Source organism: Camelina sativa, chromosome 4 (assembly GCF_000633955.1).
Source record: "Camelina sativa cultivar DH55 chromosome 4, Cs, whole genome shotgun sequence".
Classification (NCBI taxonomy): Eukaryota; Viridiplantae; Streptophyta; class Magnoliopsida; order Brassicales; family Brassicaceae; genus Camelina; species Camelina sativa.
Genome location: NC_025688.1, coordinates 6211004 through 6231434, shown reverse-complemented (window position 1 = coordinate 6231434; position 20431 = coordinate 6211004). Strand labels below are relative to the sequence as shown.

The window sequence follows — 20431 nt, the reverse complement described above, 5'->3', positions numbered from 1 at the left end:
AGTTTAGAATTCCATAAAGATGACCACTCCTGAGAAGATTATTATATAGAATTACTCATTATCACTTCATTTTGTTAGTGGTCAGTGGTCACGGAAAGAGAAATCTGATGAGTGATGACAATATTATTAGATTCATAAACATCATAAATGCTTTTTATAATATAAAAAAATATCAATAAGTACAAGTTTGCTTAACGCGAGAGTCGGCAAAAACAAAACAAAATTTTGGCGTATGCATCAATCAATCTAATTGTATTGTCAATCGTCGGAAATTATTATTTTATGTGCTAAATTTGAATGTTAGAACAAAATATTTGGCATGAGTAATCAATCATACAAACTCCAATGATAATCCAATACCATTGTTAACTATTATTAACTGGATTTAGTAAAAATATCTTGATTGTTAACTGGATTTAGTTCTTCGAACATTGACTCTACAAGTACGTACAATTATACTAAACGATATAGTGCTTTGGATTATAAAGAAAAGCAATAAAGATATGAGGATGTGAACTTATGTGAAGCTTTGCTCTGATAATTACAAGTTGAATTCTTTTAATTACAATAGGAATAGGTTTTTTTTCAAGAACCGAAAATAAATGAAACCAAAATTTTCATTTATCTTCGTAAATAGTAAACAACCTTATATAAAATGAGTTTGAAAAGAAGAAAAAAATCACTTTTTCAAACTAGGTTATAAAGTTAAAAGTAGTTTAGTGTAAATATTATAAATTGTGTAACGTAGTTTGAGATAATGAAAGCTGATATGAAATTGTAGATTTCATTTACTATATACATAGTATGTCTCCATTGTCCACCTAATATTCACAACTTGGCTGAAATAAATTTACCATGAAATCATATAAACTACAAATACTAAATTATATGGAGTCGGATTATGGCTATCCTAAGAGACATATGTCCTTTTGGAGATTAAAATGTTTAAATGAGTGACATAGTCGTGATCAACGTTTTCAAACTTTCTATTGATCTCTGAAAAATAGTATTAGTAGTACTAATTAAAAGTTGAAACTGTGAATTAGTCAAAGGGTAGTTTATTTTTCGGTCACCTAATCATGCCAATCTTTATTTCATTTAATAGATAGAAAAAGTAGGAAACTACTTATATATTTAATTAGAAATTAAATTTCATGTCACTATACACATTCATGGATCAAACATTATCTTAATCCTTTTACAAAAACTAAATGATACTAATTTTTTAAGCAAAGATATTTCATAAGTAAAAATCACACATGCAGAAAAAATCTATTGCTCGGTGGTGTTATCTCTTATATTATTAGGGAGTCATATATTTTTTTCCACAATTCCCACTAAATATTGAGATTTAAATTTGTGGCAAGAAATGTTCTAATATCATTAGATCAAACTCAAACATGCTTTTATTTTTCAATGTTATATACAGTAAAGAGTTAGTGAGAGTTGTTAACAGTTGACAGTAATTTTTACCAAAACATGACGGTCAAAGTTACAATACAAATTACATTAAAGAAAACATGTATTGTAATACTTTACCACCATTGTTTTTCGGAGATATGTTTGTTTTCGTCTGCTTATGTTGTATCTTTCTAAGCTTTATCAATAACATCAACATCAGTTGACAAAAAAAAAAAAAGTAGCTTAATTACCATCATTGAATACTGATATTATAACATACTATTCCATATCAGGAGGAGACCTTTTACCTTATCAGATTAAATAATTTCGTATTCGTTATACTTCATTATTCTAACAATATCATATCTTGTAAAGTACAGTATCCAAAATATATGATTCTAAATTTGACTATGATGTAAATTAGTGAATGTTTGGATTCGGGAATACGGGATTTTAGCGACTTATCTTTTTATTTATCCATCACCATGATCAATCGCCTGACATGACATGCTGACTAAACCCGGATAAAAATCTGAACCGACCAATCAATAGAAAACTTGGTAAAACATCCTCCGGTATAACCAACCAAATCAATCCAGGTTTATCATTTTAGACACAAAGACCCTAAACTTCAATAAGCAATCACACACTAACAATCTCTTATAATTTTTCATTTTTAATTTTTAATTTTTTATAATTCTAATAATCAGCAAGAACATAAAATCATTAAAATTCTTTCTAAATCCTAAACCAATATCTATCAGAATCAAAGATATTTATTTTACAAAAAGAGTGTCACGTGGCTACTCACCAAAAAAAAAAAAAAAAGTCACTCTTATGTCCCACCATGATCTATCGCACATAAAACTACGTGTAGAATGGATCGTAGAGTATACATACCCACCAAAGGACGCCGTCTTCAAACACGAAAACTGAGTGGGCACCGTGTACGCGTGGGACCCACTTCTCTTCTTCTCCGACGAAACACATATAATAGAATAAGTCTCTATCTCTCTCTCAATTGTCTTTGATCGTAATAATTTCTCAATCAAAACCTCTCTCTCTCTTAAAGTTTAATTTTAAAATTAATTATTTAATATATAAATCTGTAATATGCTTAATTGCTTATGAATGGGTTCGTCTTCATCCTCGCTTAACAAGTCTCCGATTAGAGCTGACAGTATGGTAACCCCAGAATCTCCCATGACTAACACAAACGACAACGTTTCGATCACGTCTCCTCCTCCCAAGAAAACAACTTTTGGTATTTTTTTTTTTCTTCATATAATCCAGAGAGAGACCAATTCTTCATCTTCTCTCTGTGTTTGATCTTTATCGTAAAATGATTAGTTCATCATGGTGTTGAATCTGACTAGAGAGGATGTAGGGTTTATTTCTGTCAGACTTTAATTATATATCTTTTTTTTTTAATTCAATTCTCAGAATCGCCGAGGAAGAGTACTTCGATTCCGGCGGTTTCTCCGACGACGATGATGAATAATAATCAAACTCCGGTCAAATCTCGGTGGTCTTTTTCTTCATCTAAGAAAAGCTTTGGTAATTTAATTTACTTCCAAAAAGAAACAAAAAAGCATCTCTTTTTTTTTTTCCTCATATTGGTTTTTTTCCTTCATTATTTCACCTTTTTTGGATGATTGGTTCCTTTTTTAAGTTATTTTAATTGATTGGTTTGATACTTTGATCTAATTTTACTCAGGGCATCTCCAATGGTAAGATTTTTTAACAAGTTTGTTAGAAATATTATAATTACCAAAAATACAAATTTACTTACTAAAAACTTTTTAAAGATATACTTTGCTGTTTTTTTTTGTTTCTATGAAATATTATTGGCATGTGAAGAAGATTCGGTGACTAATGTTATTCCATTAATGGTTTCTTCTATATCAAAATTTTGATTTGCTTCCTGTCTACAAAATATCGATATGAGTTTTTAGGTTCTTTCTTATCTGATAAAGATCGGACATAGTAATAATAAAAAAAAAAAAAGATTTTATGCCATAGCTAAAACTTTTCCGTGATCATATCGATTTTTTTTGTTTTCCATTTTTGCAACAGGGGGAAAAAAAAAAGTGAAAGAGGACTGTTTTGGTGAATTGTGATTTAGTATAAAAACGCTGTTTACTTTAATAACTGTGACCCGGATCTGAAAAACTGTGATAAAAGTATTTTGCTAATCAGTCTTCTTGATCTGAGGGGTTTCATTGTTTTTCACGCTTTTAATTTGAACCGGTTTTCGAAAAACATTTTACCCGGGAACTTTTGAGAATTGAATTTTAAATTTTCACGTTCCTCCCTTTTTTTCTTTTTTCTTTTTAGGCATTGCTTTCTAATTTTCCTCATGTTACATCTCCTCTGCTTTTTAGTACAAGCTGCCTTGTTGTTGTAATATTTATCAGTTTTGATCTTATTCTATCTTTAAGATGGTTATTGAGTCAAAAGGTTTGAAATACACTTTGTGAACAATTTTACATACACTTATTATTTTTGTTCTAAAGTTTTGATTTGTTCCACAGGAAGTAAAGATGAAACCTTTTTCGATTCTCAGCCATGGCTACAATCTGACTCCGACGATGATTTCCACAGCGTAAATGGCGGTAAAAAAATCGATCTCTCTGTTAGTTTCTTGTATGAGTTAGATGCTATATGTGTCAAGATCTTGAATTTATTACACTTGAAAAATACTCAGATTTCACTCCATCGCGTGGAAACACTCCTAAAGGAAGCTTCTCAGATAGGCCACCTCGTTTTTCATTCCACGAGAAGAAGCCTTCCCGAGGCTCGTCTTCTCCAGCGCCACTTCCAAGGAGGAAGAAGCTTGGTGAGCTTTTCAGAGACAGTATAAGAGAAGAACGAGAGGAAAGCTCTGAAGGCGGCGGTTCATCGTCAGCTATTAGCACTCCTTATCTCTCAGGTGCTAACTCTGGCGAATTCAGCAACGGATCCGTCGAGAAGAAGAAGTCTAACTGGCAGCATCATCGTTGTCTTCCTGGTTTCTCTTCTTGTGGTGGAAGTTTCATGGAGAGGAGGAAGAAGATGAGCTCTGAAATTCCTCAGGTTGTTGCTTTGAAATGAGAGATGTAGTGAGAGATCTTAAAACTTGGGAAATGTTTTGTATATGAAAGAATGATAAAGAGTGAGAGAGAGAGATACAAAGCTCTCAAAGTTAAAAAAAAAAAAAAAAAAGCTCTGGTGAAGTTTACAGAGTACTCTACTTGGTATGATGATTAAAGAATGAATCAATAGGTGGAAGAGATTATGTAAAAAAAAAGAGAAGAGAATGAGATGCTTGTGTGTTGATGAATTTTCGATCTTGGCTTATGAAATTTTGTCATTTTTGAATACTATTCCACCACTAAGCATGTACATTTCAGTAGTTTAATCATGTATTAAGTAGCCAATAATTTGTTTATTTTTTCCATTACATTTGTAGATGAATTTTTTTATTCATGTACTGCTACGAAATCCAATTAATTCGTGCACTAAAGTTTTCATTGAGGTCTCAAACCCTCAATAGTCAAACACAATACTTAATTGATTAATTCAATTTATTATTCCTTTTATCATATTTAATGATGTAGAGGAAAAAATGTTATGTGAGTATAAGAGTTCATTATAAAAGACTAATAAGACAAATATTTGTTATTGAGTAATCTATAATGGACAACTACTGAGACTGCTAGAGAGAGACGAAAATGCTCTCAGGCGCTTTGTTCGAGGTGTGTCTACCTAATTCCCGACCAAAGAATGTCCGCCGCACCTACCAAGTTTAGCCACCACTTCAGTCGTCGTCCACCGCAACTACTTTTTCCGGCGAGGGTTTTTTCCACATTTTACAGTTTTTTTGCCTTTGTATTCACCTGAGGACACCCACTGGACTGCAAAGGTGCTCAAAGAAGCCTGCGGGGCTCGTCCCATGGCTTCCAAAAATCCTACAAAAGTTGATTCGTTCTCCAATTCAGCTATGGTTTGGTTGTTAGCTAAGGGAAAGAGCTTCCTCAACTCAAAAGAGAGGACAACCTGACCTCTGTTTTTTTTTTACTGTCTAAGTACAGTCGGGGAGTTTCTGTTTTCTCTCCTTTTGTTTTGTTCGCAACACAACTTACGAGCTCCTCTCGTTTCCTTACGTTTATGTTTACGTACGTGTTACGTTTTTTTTCTACAGTCTTTTGTTGGTCTTGCCTTCAGCTAGTTTCTAACGACTCTCTCCGGTCGTCAACCAACAAGCTCTCTAAATCTCGACACAAGGAAGCAAACACTACAGACGGGTTCTGTCTTTCCCTTTTTCTTACAAAGCTTCCCTGCTCTCCTTACCTAGTTTTCCTCCCTATTGTAGTACGAGCCTACTCACACCATGTCTGGGCGATATACTCGAGAGGAAAAAGGGAAAAGTTCGGATAGATCTTTCACTTGGAATAGAGACAAGCCACTACTGCTCCCAGATGAAGATGACTCTGAGCTGATTGAAGCTCACAAGCTGACTCTAATAGGGAGAGTTACAAATCCAGATGTTCAACGCACAAATGCTATTGTGGGTTTCTTCCCTCAGGTTTGGCGTTTGGAAGGAAGAATAACAGGAAAAGAACTGGGCAGAGAAAAGTTCATGTTCAAGTTTAAAACAAAATCAGAACTGCTTGGTGTCCTAGCAAAAGCCCCGTTTCATTTTAAGAAATGGATGGTGGTTATTCAGAGATGGGAGCCAATTTTCTCTGATGCCTTCCCATGTTACATACCCTTCTGGATAAAGACCCCCACTCTCCCAGTCAATAGATGGACCCATGCAACATTCAAAATCATTGGAGATGAGCTGGGAAAATACCTAAACCATGATGCAACAGAAGGAAGGGTACAAATGCAAATTAACGCACTCAAGCCACTCATAATGAAGAAGATTATTCAATCATCCTCTGGAAGAGAGATGACACTTGAGCTTGAATATGAAAATCTTGAAAAGCATTGTTTTATTTGTCATTCTCTCACCCATGAAGGAAAAGCATGCAAGCTGAAACCTCCATCAACTGAGGCAGAGTTTCCACTAGGTCTCAACCAACAACAAACCCTGCAAAAAATTGAGGATCACAGGAAGAAGATAGAAGAGAGGAAACGAGCCCCCACTTTCTATGCAAACAATGTGAGCAGAGCAAGGTACCAACCTTACATGAGGTCTCATAGATCCCAAGTGGAGGACAGAGGCAAACCTTATAGGACTCAAAGTCAACCTCAGAGCATATCTAGACAAAGCGAGTCTAGGTACAGAGTTGAAGCAGATGACTATTCAGTCGGGAATAGTGATAGAAGAAGAGATAATCTGATCTCCAACAGGGGAACTGAGGCCTTCATGAAATCTTACTCTCAAGTGCGGACCTCCTCGTCCTTTAGAGATCGTGGACTCTCCTACACTCATGAGGCAGGACAACGGTACGCACAAAAGTATGTACCTAAACGCAACCCCATAGTTTCTAGGGAGGAAAAAGATGACACCTCTAGTAACTCTCGACTGCGGAATTCAGCTTTAGAGAGAGTTGATACCCCAATCTTACCTCCGGCCACCAATTCTGCTTCGATCATGAATCATACCCTCCAATCGGGTCTTTTAGTTCAATCAGGACCTCTTTGTAATGAAGAGGAGATACATGAAGAACCGTTACAAGAACGGGCCACCTCTCCTAATAGAATCCCAAGAATAACTAGTGGTGAACTAGGAGAAGGGTCGAGTGGTTCCCGAAACAGAAGACCTGCACTTGAACGAATAAACAACCCCTCTCCAAGCTCCGAAAGGACTCTGCAATCTGGTCGCAAGGTTCAAGCAGGCCTATCGGTTAGTTCAACAGAGCTACAAGAAGTTGCAGTTCACTACCTTGGGGCGGAGGGAATTGGAGAAGGAGAGGTACTCACTGCTAATTCTCTTCGGGACATTGCATCACATCTTTCACCACTGCAGCCTAATGATGCTTCAAGTATTCATCAAAGACTCTCTTTCCCGTCAACAGAAGAAATTCTCTGCAGTCCCATTGAAGGTCATGTGAAACCACCATTAGCAAAACGATTGGGAAGAAAAGTTCAACCGCAACGAAGAACTTCTCAGGTTAAGACCTCAGCAAACGGTCGCACAAAGACCCCAACAGTGAAAAAAGTGAATCCAAAGGCTAAACAACCAAAAGGAGCTTCAAGGAAAACTATCCCTTGCAGCCCACTTCAAGGAGCAAGCACAAGAAAGAGGAACTCAATAAGACAAACAACAACCTCCAAGAAGAAGCTGTGTGTAGATACAGCTAGGGATAATACTCAAAATGAATGCTTACCTCTTAATGAGGTGAAACAATGTAATCTCAATGTTACGTCTACTTCTAAGGCCATAGTGCCTTCATCTTGTAAGGGTTCGGTGGTTTTCCAGAAGCCACCCAATGTTGATCAATGATTACAACCAGTTGGAACTGTCAAGGGCTTGGAAACTCCCTTACAGTTCGACGCCTTAGGGAGATACGACTGGATATCTTCCCGGACATAACGTTTCTCATGGAAACAAAGAATCAAGACGACTTTGTTCACCGTGTTTTCCAGTGGATGGGTTACAAAAATGAATTCACAGTCCCACCAATTGGCCTTAGTGGCGGCCTTGCCCTGTTTTGGAAGGAAGATGTGGAGCTAGAGATTCTAGACTCCTCACCAAACTTCATTGACACAAAGGTAAAGGTGAAAGCAAAAACGCTATACATAACCTTCGTTTACGGTGATCCGGTAGTGAGTAAACGTAAAGAGGTGTGGGATAAACTATCAGATTTGGGAGCAAACAGAGATTTACCATGGCTGCTCATGGGTGATTTCAATGATATATTAGATAACTCTGAGAAAAGAGGAGGAAGACTAAGACATGAGGGGTCCTTCATTGAGTTCAGAAGTTTTGTTTCTAGCAATGGCCTTTGGGATGTAAAACACTCAGGAAACCCGTTATCTTGGAGGGGAATGAGACATTTACACTTTGTACGTGCCAGACTAGACCGGGCAATGGGAAATAATGCATGGATGGAGAGCTTTCCATCAAGTAGATCAGAGTACCTTAGATATGAGGGAGCAGATCATAGGCCAGTGGTTACTTATTTAGATGATTCAAGGGTTAAAAAAAGGGGTATGTTCAGATTTGATAACCGACTAAGGGAGAAAGAAGAAGTGACAAAGCTAATTCAAGAAACTTGGAACAGCTTAGATAATGCTTCAGTGGCGACCAAGATCTCTCATTGTCGAAAAGAGATAATAAAATGGGCAAAGGAACAAAACCAAAACAGTGCTAAAATAATCTCAGAATCCCAACAAGCGCTGGAAGCAGCCTTGTCTGCAGATACCCCTGACCCCGAGGAAATAGGAAGGCACACAGCGATCCTTGAAAAAGCTTATCTAGAAGAAGAAAAGTTTTGGAAACAGCGTAGCAGAGTGATGTGGCTGCAAAGTGGTGATCGTAACACAAGTTATTTCCATGCGACAACCCGGAACAGAAGAACTATAAACAGATTCACGGTCTTGGAAACTGAAAACGGGATCGCAGTGCATGAGGAGCCACAAATGGTGAAGGTTATTTCTGATTTCTATAATGATCTTTTTAAGTCAAATGAGAACTCAGACTTTAGTGTGGTGGAAGAAGCCTTGGAGACAAAAATCTCAGAAGAACAGAATGCCAAGCTTACAAAAATTCCAGATGCCAAGGAAATTAAAGATGCTGCTTTCTCCATCCATCCTGCAAAGGCGCCAGGGCCAGATGGTTTCTCGGCAGGTTTTTACCGAAGCTATTGGGACATCATTGGAAAGGACATTATAGCAGAAACTCAAAAATTCTTTGTCTCTAAAGTGTTCCCCACAAACTTCAATGCAACACATGTTCGACTAATACCCAAAGGTTTGGGTCCACGGAAAGTCTCTGACTACCGTCCTATTGCCTTGTGCAATGTTTCTTACAAAATTGTGGCAAAGATTCTCACCAAACGGCTCCAACCACTACTTCAGAGTATTATTTCAGAAACTCAATCCGCCTTTGTCCCAAAACGCGCCATCTCGGATAATGTCCTCATTACACATGAGACACTGCACTACCTTCGCAACTCTAAGGCAAAGAAGAAGTGTGCTATGGCGGTTAAAACGGATATGAGCAAAGCTTATGATAGAATAGAGTGGGATTTTCTTAGGAAAGTGATGGAACGTCTGGGGTTTAGCAACACATGGATAGAGTGGATCATGGAGTGCGTTTCAACAGTCACTTACTCTTACCTAATAAATGGAGATGCACAAGGTCAAGTTATCCCGTCAAGAGGACTACGCCAGGGTGATCCGCTCTCCCCTTATCTCTTTATCTTATGTACAGAGGTTTTATCGGGGTTATGCAAACAAGCCCAACTAGATGGTTCATTACCAGGAGTGAAGGTGGCAAGACAAAGCCCTTTGGTAAACCATTTGCTTTTCGCCGATGATACAATGTTTTTCATGAGGTCGGATCAAAAGAGCTGCAATAGCTTAACAAAAATTCTTCAAAAGTACGAGAGAGCAAGTGGTCAACGTATCAATGTAGATAAATCTTCTATCACATTCTCGGCTAAAACCTCAAGAGAGATGAAGACAAAGGTTAAAAGAGATCTTGGTATCCAAAAAGAGGGTGGAAATGGCAAGTACCTAGGACTACCAGAGAACTTTGGAAGAAGAAAAAGAGATGTTTTTGAATCTATTGTAGACAAAATAAGACAGAGATCCCACAGTTGGTCTTCACGGACCCTATCGGGAGCGGGTTAACAAGTCTTACTGAAATCTGTTCTTTCTTCAATGCCATCATATGCAATGACTTGCTTCAAGTTACCAGGTTCTCTTTGTAAGAGAATCCAATCAGTTCTAACTAGATTTTGGTGGGATGATAAACCTGACAAGCAAAAAATGAGTTGGGTAGCATGGACAAAACTTACAAGACCAAAAAATGCAGGTGGGCTCGGGTTTAGAGACATGGAACGTTTCAATGACGCCTTACTAGCCAAAATAGCCTGGAGACTACTCAAGGAACCTAATACACTGCTGGCTCGTGTCCTCTTAGGCAAATACTGCCACTCTTACTCTTTTATGGAGTGTTCTATTCCGTCAAATCCCTCTCATGGCTGGAGAAGTATCATGGCTGGTCGTAATGTGATAAAACAAGGTGCAGGATGGCTAATAGGTAATGGAGAAAGCGTTAAGATTTGGCGAGACCCGTGGCTCTCTACTACCACTCCTCTCTGCCCCTATGGCCCCATAAGAGAGCACCAAGAGGGAGAAACGGTTTCCAGCCTTCTCGACCCATCTACCAATCAATGGAACTGGAGTAAAATCAGAGAAGAACTACCACAGTATGTGGATTGCATCAAACAAATCCCCCTGGCCCCGTCAAGGAGAGAGGACCAACTAGTTTGGCTACCTGTCAAATCTGGGCAGTATACCACAAAATCTGGTTATGGTATAACTTCCACTTTTGATATCCCAGATGCTGCTTTAAACTTCAACTGGCAATCTCATCTGTGGAAGCTTCACACCTCTCCAAAAGTTAAAAACTTTCTGTGGAAAGCTATGTCTGATGCGTTACCGGTGGGGGAACAACTAGCTCGACGAGGACTAAATGCAGAGGTCACATGTCGCAGTTGTGGAGAAACAGAATCAGTCTCTCACCTTCTTCTACATTGCAGGCGTGCAAAAGAGGTGTGGCTTAAGGCTCCCATTCTCCATCTGGAAATAAGCTCCACAACAACTATAGAAGACTTTCTCTCCTTAGCGAAGCATAAGTGCAATCTACCTCCGTCGGGGGTATCAAAGGGGGAGTTGTATCCATGGATTTGTTGGCAGCTATGGCTTGCCCGCAACAGCTTAGTTTTTTAGGACAAAGAGATCCCTGTTTCAGACATTCTGATAAGAGCGATAAAATCTGCGAGAGAATGGCAAGAAGCCCAAAATATGTTGACGACCCCTCGACTAACCACGGATCAACCGGAACAACCAGTACAAACGTCTAGTTGCAAAGTGTTTGTGGATGCTGCATGGAATTCCACGACCGGTAACGGAGGTTTTGGTGGGGCTGTAGTGAACGCAGATTCTGCATATGAAGAACGCTTCTCCGATCACAAAGAAAGCATAGGCTCAGCTTTAATAGCGGAAGCATGGCTTATCAATCTGATCAATGAAGATGGCTTCCACATTGAGCTTTTTGGACTCTTACAAGATATCCGAGAACTTCGGAGTAGTTTTGATGCTATATCTTTCACCTTTATTCCTCGTCTTGCCAATCATGTGGCAGATTCGTTAGCAAAAGAGGCTTTAGCCTCCTGTGACTTATTGGGTTTAAACTCTATTTCTATTTAATGAAAGCTATTTGGTGACCAAAAAAAAAAAAAGACAAATATTTGTCTTATTCCAAAGATGGATAAACCGATCCGAATATCTGAATGAAGGCCTATTAGTTTATGTAATGTGGGTTACAAGATTATCTCAAAGGTTTTATGTCAGCGGCTGCGTACGTTTTTGCCAGTACTGATCTCGGAGACACAATCGACTTTTGTGGAGGGACGATTAATTACGAATAATATTTTGATTGTTCAAGGCTTCTATACTAACCCCTCTTTCAAGGGCAAGTTCATGGCTATTAAAACAGATATGAGCAAGGCCTATGATCGGGTGGAGTGGTCTTTCGTTGAACATCTATTACAGAAATTTGGTTTTTGTGAAAAATGGATATATTGGATCATGTGGTGTATGACATCTGTTCAGTATAGTGTATTATTAAATGGCCAACCTCATGGATCCATAATTCTCTCTCGAGGGCTTCGCCACGGAGATCCCCTGTTGCTATATCTTTTTATACTTTGTACCGAGGTTCTCATAGCAAATCTCCAAAAAGAGGAATGGTCTAAGCTTATTACGGGTATTAAGGTGTCGACGGCTTGTCTTGCGATCTCGCACTTATTGTTCGCAAATGATAGTCTGTTGTTTTGTCGAGATTCGAAGGAACAATGTGAAGTTGTTTTAGGGATCCTAAGGCAGTACGAACGGGTTTATGGACAGCGGATTAACTTTCAGAAATCTTCGATTCAATTTGGGCATACAGTGGATGCAAGTTTGCGCGAGGAATTGAAAGGTGTATTGGGAATCACCACCTTAGGTGGTATGAGTTCCTATTTGGGCATTCCTGAAAGTCTTGGTGGCTCAAAAACAAAAAAAATTCCTTTGTTCAGGATCGACTGCAAAAAAGGACAGGTGGCTGGCCTACTAGGTTACTATTTAGAGGGGGAAAGAGATAATGATCAAATCGGTGGCGACCGCTGTACATACTTTTGTTATGTCTTGTTTTCGACTTCCGAAAACAGTTATACGGAAACTTACTAGTGCAATTTCTAATCTTTGGTGGAGCTCTTCTGGGGAAACACGAGGGTTACATTGGGTCGCTTGGGATAGTTTATGTGTTGATAAGCTGGATGTAGGTTTAGGTTTTCAGTGTCTGAATGATTTTAACACCGCATTGTTGGCTAAACAACTCTGGAGGTTGATTTTGGTCTCAGACTCGTTATTTGCGAGGGTCTTTAAAGGTCGATATTATAGGCATTCCGTTCCATTGGATCCTATTTAATCTTATTCCCTGTCTTATGGATGGCAGAGTATGGTATCTGCTCGATATCTGGTAAACAAAGGAATCATTAAACGGGTAGGATCTGGCGACTCCATCTTAGTATGGTCTGACTCCTGGATTCCTGCTCAATCCCCGAGACTAGCATTGCGTTCGGGATCGCCAGTCGATCCTACGCTTAGAGGTGAAACTTTCATTTACAGGAGCTCGCATTCCTGGAATTTGGCCTTGCTTTCAGCCTCTTTCGAGCCGGAGGATGTTGCCATCATTTCTGCGTTACCTCTTGGTAATTTTCCCACACAAGATAGATTGGATTGACATCTGACAAAAACTGGCCTGTACACCGTCAAATCTGGGTATCAGGCTTTGCGTCAGAAATCGGAAACCACTGATCCTGTTTTCAGTCCCAATATTATTCCTCTTCAGGCTTTTGTTTGGCAGCTTCGGTGTCCACCAAAAATTCGACATTTTTTGTGGCAAGCAATTACAGGTTGTGTGGCGACAACAACTAATCTGCGGCAACGTGGGTTGGGCTGTGATCTGGAGTGTGCACTTTTTGGAGAGACGGAAGAGACAATCATATGAAACCTCACATCGCATATCGTCCGTACCACACAGTCCGTACAACATATGAATGGGCCGTCCGTACAGCCTCATGTATAACGAAGCCCAGCTCGTGTATGAAGTATCTTCATCAGTCATAAAGTTCTCTAGAACCTTCTCAAGTAGCCGTTAGAAATGAGAAAGCAAGTGGGAGCTCAAGGCAAAGTCACATGTTGTGTTAAGAGAGGACATGTCGCTTTCATAGTCTTAATTGTTTATAGAATCTTGTATAGGATATTCCTTGTGTCACATGTATCTATATTTAGATTGTAACTAGGAACTAAATCAAGTAAGAAGTTGTATTCTTCTTCTATACTTTTCTTATTCTCTCTACACTCTCAAACAATCATACACTCGCTTACACTCTCTCTCTCGTTAACACATACTCGATCTTCTTCTTCTTGTTCTCAAACTTACATGGTATCAGAGCATTGTTGTTCCATAGTCTAAATCTTATACCCATCAATAACTTCCGCTATATCCTCGCTTCTCATTTCTGTTTCGATTTCAAAAGTTTTTGGTTCTTTAACCGTTGGATCATAATCTTAACCTGTGGACAATTCACCATGGAAGGCACCAAGACCTTGATTGTTCCAGTTACTCTTAAGGGAGAGAATTACTTGCTATGGGCAAGAACAACTAATAAGGCACTATGTGGCCGAGGGCTTTGGGCTCACATCACTTCGAGTGAAGCGCCAAAGGAGGAGACAGCTCAAGGAGGAAAAGAAGCTGCTAAGAGTGGTGAAGACAAGTGGTTCCAAGAAGACCAAAGTGTTCTAGCCATCATTCAAAACTCTCTTGATGCTCCAATACTCGAGGCCTACTCTTACTGCGAAACGGCCAAAGATCTATGGGACACATTACGAAATGTGTTCGGCAACACCACTAACTTAAATCGAGTATTTGAGATCAAGAGGGCCATCAACAACCTAATTCAAGAGGATATGGAGTTCACCAAACATTTTTAAATTTAGGTCCCTGTGGGCAGAGCTTGAGATGCTCCGACCAGCCAACCTCGACCCGGCCATCTTGAATGAGCGGCGAGAACAAGATAAGGTGTTTGGTCTACTCTTGACCTTGAACCCCTCCTACAATGACCTCATAAAACACATCTTGAGATCAGACAAGCTTCCAAGCCTAGATGATGTGTGTAGCCAGATCCAAAAGGAACATGGCTCTATTGGGTTGTTTGGAAGTAAAGGCGAGCTTGTAACCACTAACAAGGTGGAGGTAGCGACTGCGAACAAGGGGTACTATCGGCATGAAGAAAAGAACCCTCCAGTGTGTGACCATTATAAGAATCCTGGTCACTTCAAGAGCCGGTGTTGGATACTCCATCCACATCTTCAAATCAACCGACCCGTAACCAATCGTGGAGGGCCAAGAGCGCATCAAGCGACTGTGGGACCATTACCCGCTGAACCAAACCAGCGAACCTCCGAAGGAAATGGAACGGCCCTAGCTGCCAACTCAGACCTGGTGAGGAAGTCTGACCTTGATGCACTAATCGAAGCCCTCAAGGAAGCCTCCGATAACTCTTATCTTGCTTTAAAGAAAATTAAACCTCTTATAGTTGATTCCGGTGCATCACACCATATGATTAGTGACTCTAAGCTAATTAGTGAAATTAAACCGGCCATTGGAAATATAATTATATCTAATGGTGAGAAGGTTCCAGTTGAGGGAATTGGTAGCTTAAAACTATTTGATAAGACAACTAAAGCGTTTTACATGCCTAGTTTTACATCAAATTTATTATTTGTTAAGAAGGATACTACCGACTTGAACTGTTATGCTATATTCGGTCCTAACAATGTGCATTTTCAGGATATTGAGACCAGTCAAGTACTTGGACAAGGCGTCTCTAGAGATGACTTATATGTGCTTGAAGATTTAAATTTATCTTCTTCTAATGCCTCCTGTTTCAGTTCAACTTCTATTAAACCAAACAATGTTATTTGGCATGCTCGATTAGGTCATACCCATTATCGTGCTTTAGAACTCATATTTCCAAGTACTTCTTTTAACAACAATGAATGTGAGGCTTGTATTCTTGGTAAACATTGAAAAACAGTTTTTTCTAAGTCCTTAACTATTTATGAAAATTGTTTTGACTTGGTTCATTCAGATGTTTGGACATCTCCATGCTTGTCTAGAGAAAACCAAAAGTATTTTGTCACGTTTATTGATGAAAAATCTAAATATACTTGGTTAACTCTTTTACCTACTAAGGATAGGGTCCTTGAAGCATTCATTAGTTTTCAAAATTATGTGACTAACCATTATAATGCTAAGATTAAAATTTTAAGGTCGGATAATGGTGGCGAGTACACGAGTCATGCTTTCAAACAACACCTGACTGATCACAGCATTATTCACCAAACCAGCTGTCTGTATACCCCACAACAAAATGGTGTGGCTGAACGAAAGAATCGACATTTCATGGAAGTAGCTCGATCCATGATGTTTCATACCAACCTTCCAAGGCGTTTCTAGGGAGATGCGGTCCTTGCAGCATGGTATCTCATTAATCGCATTCCTACCAAGATTTTACATGATGTCTCTCCATATGAGGTACTAAACAAAGAAAAACTGACATTTGACTACTTATGTGTTTTTGGTTGTACTTGTTTTGTCTTAAGACCAGGTGAACTCCAAGGCAAACTTGAGGCTAAAAGCACCAAAGCAATGTTCATTGGGTACTCTACCACACAAAAAGGCTACAAGTGTTATGACCATGAGGCCAGACGAGTCCTAGTCTCTCGTGATGTGAAGTTTGTTGAATCTCAAGGGTACTACAACAAGAAAAATTGGGAAGACCTTCGTGACCTATCTACATCTTCTTCCGATTGTACAAAGAACCTTCGTATCATCCTTGAGCAGCGAGGGGTAGCAAATGATTGGGCCAAAGACAATCCTACTGGGCCAAAATCACCAGGAGACCCTGTTCCACTTGTTGACCTTGCCCCCAATGACTCAGAGGTAGTCCTCAATCAGTCAATTTCCGGTGACCCGTCCACGTCCAATGACGAGCAACCCCAAGCACTCGAGAAGGAGAGTCAAGCTGATGAGCCGAGTACACACGATGATGATGACATTGAAGCACACTACGACGATGATGATAAGGCACATGATCATGGGGAGGTTATCCCCTTACGGTGAAGTCAACGACTCCAACATGTTCCCCGCGTGTACTACAACAATGTTGCAGTTGCCCATCCAATTCAAGCTGTATGTACTCTTGCGCATTTCCCTTTGGATCACCAAGCCTTTCTTGGTCAAATAGACAAACATTGGGTTCCCCAAACCTATGATGAAGCCAAGAAACATCAAGTGTGGCGCGATGCAGTCATCGATGAAAAGACGGCCATGGAACGCAACCACACATGGGATGAGGCAGATTTACCAAAGGGCAAGAAGGCAGTCACATCACGATGGATCTTCACTATCAAATACAAAAGTAATGGGGAGATTGAGCGTTATAAAGCCAGACTTGTGGCTCGCGGATTTACACAAACGTATGGGGAGGACTATCGAGATACGTTTGCTCCGGTGGCCAAATTACACATGGTTCGAGTGGTTCTCTCATTGGCCACTAACTTGGACTGGTACCTATGGCAAATGGACGTGAAGAATGCGTTCTTACAAGGCGAGCTTGAAGATGAAGTCTACATGAGGCCACCGCCCGGTTTAGAAGACACCATCGGGCCGGGAAAAGTGTTTAAGCTCAACAAGGCCATCTATGGTTTAAAACAGTCACCAAGGGCATGGTACCACAAACTAAGCATTACCTTTCTTGGGAGAGGATTTCGCAAATCAGAAGCTGATCATACTCTTTTCACACTACCAAGCGACAAAGGTATTGTAGTCATTCTAATATATGTTGATGATATCATCATATCGGGAAATGACAAGGTAGGAATTCAAGATACGAAAGACTTCCTTAAATCCGTTTTTGACATTAAGGACCTTGGAGAACTTAAGTATTTTCTTGGGATAGAAGTATATAGGTCTAATGAAGGGTTATTCTTATCACAAAGAAAATATGCTCTTGATCTCCTAAGTAAAGCAGGAAAATTAGGATCAAAGGCTGTGACAACTCCACTTGAGGAGAACTATAAAGCAGGAGGAAAGGAAAGCTTGAGGCAGCTCCATTCGAAGATGTTACACGATACAGGAGACTAGTGGGTAAGCTTATATATCTTACCATTACTCGACCTGACATTTGTTTTGCTGTGAACCAGGTTAGCCAACACATGCAAAACCCTACTGTACATCATTGGAACATGGTGAACCGGATCCTAAAGTACATCAAGGGTGCACCGGGACAAGGTATTTGGATGGGACACAACAACAACACGGAACTAGTGGGTTATTGTGATGCTGATTATGCTGGCGACCATGAGGACCGTCAATCCACCACCACATACTGCACGTTCTTAGGAGGCAACCTAGTCACATGGAAAAGCAAGAAACAAAAGTTGGTTTCACTATCGAGCGCGGAAGCCGAGTATAGGGCCATAAGAAAGCTGACTACCGAACTGATGTGGCTCAAAGCGTTACTAGAGGATCTTGGAGTTGAGTCATCAAAACCCATCACCATGCACTGTGACAATGAGGCGGCCATTCACATAGCCACGAACTCCGTGTTTCACGAAAGAACAAAACACATTGAAGTTGATTGCCACAAAGTCCGAGAACAGATTCAACTTGGTGTAACTCTCCCATGTCACACCAACAGCTCCGAACAGCTCGCTGACATTCTTACCAAGGCGGCTAGTCCACAAGTGTGTGAGTATATTCACCCTAAACTTGGCCTTAAAGATTTTACTCGGCCATGAGTTTCACTTCATGGCACCTACATTCTTTTTCCCTTAAGTATAGTTTTTCGAAGTGGTTTTCTATACTAAGGTTTTTAATGAGGTAGGTGCTTGTGAAAATCCAAGCTTGATTGACTAAGTGTCAATTAAGCTTGAGGGGGAGTATGAAACCTCACATCGCACATCGTCCGTACCACACCGTCCGTACAACATATGAATGGGCCGTCCGTAGAACCTCATGTATAACGAAGCCCAGCTTGTATATGAAGCATCTTCATCAGTCACAAAGTTCTCTAGAACCTTCCCAAGTAGCCGTTAGAAATGATAAAGCAAGTGGGAGCTCAAGGAAAAGTCACATGTTGTGTTAAGAGAAGACATGTCGCTTTCATAGTCTTAATTGTCTATAGAATCTTGTATAGGATATTCCTTGTGTCACATGTGTCTATATTTAGATTGTAACTAGGAAATAAATCAAGGAAGAAGTTGTATTCTTCTTCTATACTTTTATTATTCTCTCTACACTCTCAAACACTCATACACTCACTTACACTCTCTCTCTCGTTAACACATACTCAATCTTCTTCTTCTTGTTTTCAAACTTACAAATCAATCATGCCCTTTTCTTATGTCCTCCAGCACGGCAGGTTTGGGGTCTATCCCCATTGCCGACATCCTCGGCTGTTTTCCCTCAGACTTGGTTTATGAAAATTTGGATTGGCTATTTTGGAGATTCCAACAGAATCCTTCGATTGATATGTTTCCCTGGATACTTTGGTATATCTGGAAGGCCAGAAATGATAAAGTTTTTAGCAATTTGGATTCCAATCCATTAGCGATCTTACATATAGCGAAGGAAGAAGCAAAGATTTGGTTTTCGGCGTAGGAGGATGCTTTGGGAGTCTTGCTTCCGGGCGGCTCTCGACTGACTTCTGGTCCTACGGTTAATACTATGGCTGTCACTGATAGGTTTGGAACCAAACATCGATGTTTTGTGGATGGATCTTGGAAGGGGACTGACCAGTTTATCGTTAGAGGTTGGCATTGCATTTCCCCTGACGGGGACTTTTCCATTGTGGGTGCATCCAATTCTCGTCGTAGCTTGTCACCCCTTCATTCAGAAGTGGAAGCCTTCATTTGGACAATGCGGTGTATGATTGGTGCAGGTAATGAGAATATTGTTTTTCTCACGAACTGTTCTGATTTGGTGAAGATGGTGTCTTCGTCTTCCGAATGGCCTGCTTCAAGACATATTTGGACGTGATTGAAGAAGATAAGGAAGAATTCCTATCATTCTCTGTAGTCCTTATCTCGTTCACAGAATGGTAGTGCGGACAAACTAGCGCGTCGAGCTAGATTGGAGGCGCATCAAATTAACTTTGTGAATGATTTTCCTTTAAATTGGCTTGTTTAGTGTACTTTGTGGTAAAAAAAAAGTTAATTATAAAAAAATTAGATAATATTGAAACATTATAAATAGTATTACGGAATTCTGCAAAACTTATCCAACCACACAAATTTTATTTTATGTCACATTCGGCGATTAATTGAACAATTTAATTGTGTAAGTTTTATTTCAATTTCCGCGATTCCATAACCCCGCATTTACCTACAAGAGCCTCAATCGAATTGATGGACCAAAGAAAGAATATAGAGGAAGTAGAATCTTTTTTGGTGATAGTTAGTTAACAAAGTAGCTCTTTTGCCAAACCAGGTGGGATTTTTGAAACTTGCTTGTTGTAGGCTGTTTGTCTTCTTAACTTATTCGGCAATTCTGATGTAAACATGTTACTCGAACACACACACATAACAAAATAAACAAAACAGAACATATTTACTAATATAAAGATTCTACAACCACCGAAGATCTTGACTTCAATTCAACTCCAAGCTTTGTTATCTTCTTTTGTCTCTTTTCTTCCTAACTTTGATCTCTTACGCAACTAAAGTCCATGCATTCCCCTATATATACACGAGC

General features: G+C 39.6%; 1 protein-coding gene across 2 annotated transcripts; it reads left to right on the top strand.

Moving 5' to 3' along the window:
• Positions 2411 to 4766, top strand: LOC104779947 (uncharacterized protein At3g27210-like). 2 transcript variants are annotated; one of them, XM_010504381.2, is made up of 4 exons: positions 2412 to 2665; positions 2845 to 2958; positions 3936 to 4016; positions 4109 to 4766. In XM_010504381.2, exons 1-4 carry the CDS (start codon positions 2533 to 2535, stop codon positions 4492 to 4494), a joined length of 714 nt encoding a protein of 237 aa, XP_010502683.1. In that variant the 5' UTR covers positions 2412 to 2532; the 3' UTR covers positions 4495 to 4766. The 2 variants fall into 2 exon arrangements, with proteins under 2 accessions (XP_010502684.1, XP_010502683.1); XM_010504382.2 differs by lacking the exon at positions 2845 to 2958 and having other exon boundaries at positions 2411 to 2665.

Coding starts and splice junctions, on each gene's coding strand:
- LOC104779947 (XM_010504381.2), top strand. CDS start 2,533: ATGGGTTCGTCTTCATCCTCGCTTAACAAGTCTCCGATTAGAGCTGAC. Junction 2,666..2,844: donor TCCCAAGAAAACAACTTTTG/GTATTTTTTTTT, acceptor TTCAATTCTCAG/AATCGCCGAGGAAGAGTACT. Junction 2,959..3,935: donor TTCATCTAAGAAAAGCTTTG/GTAATTTAATTT, acceptor TTTGTTCCACAG/GAAGTAAAGATGAAACCTTT.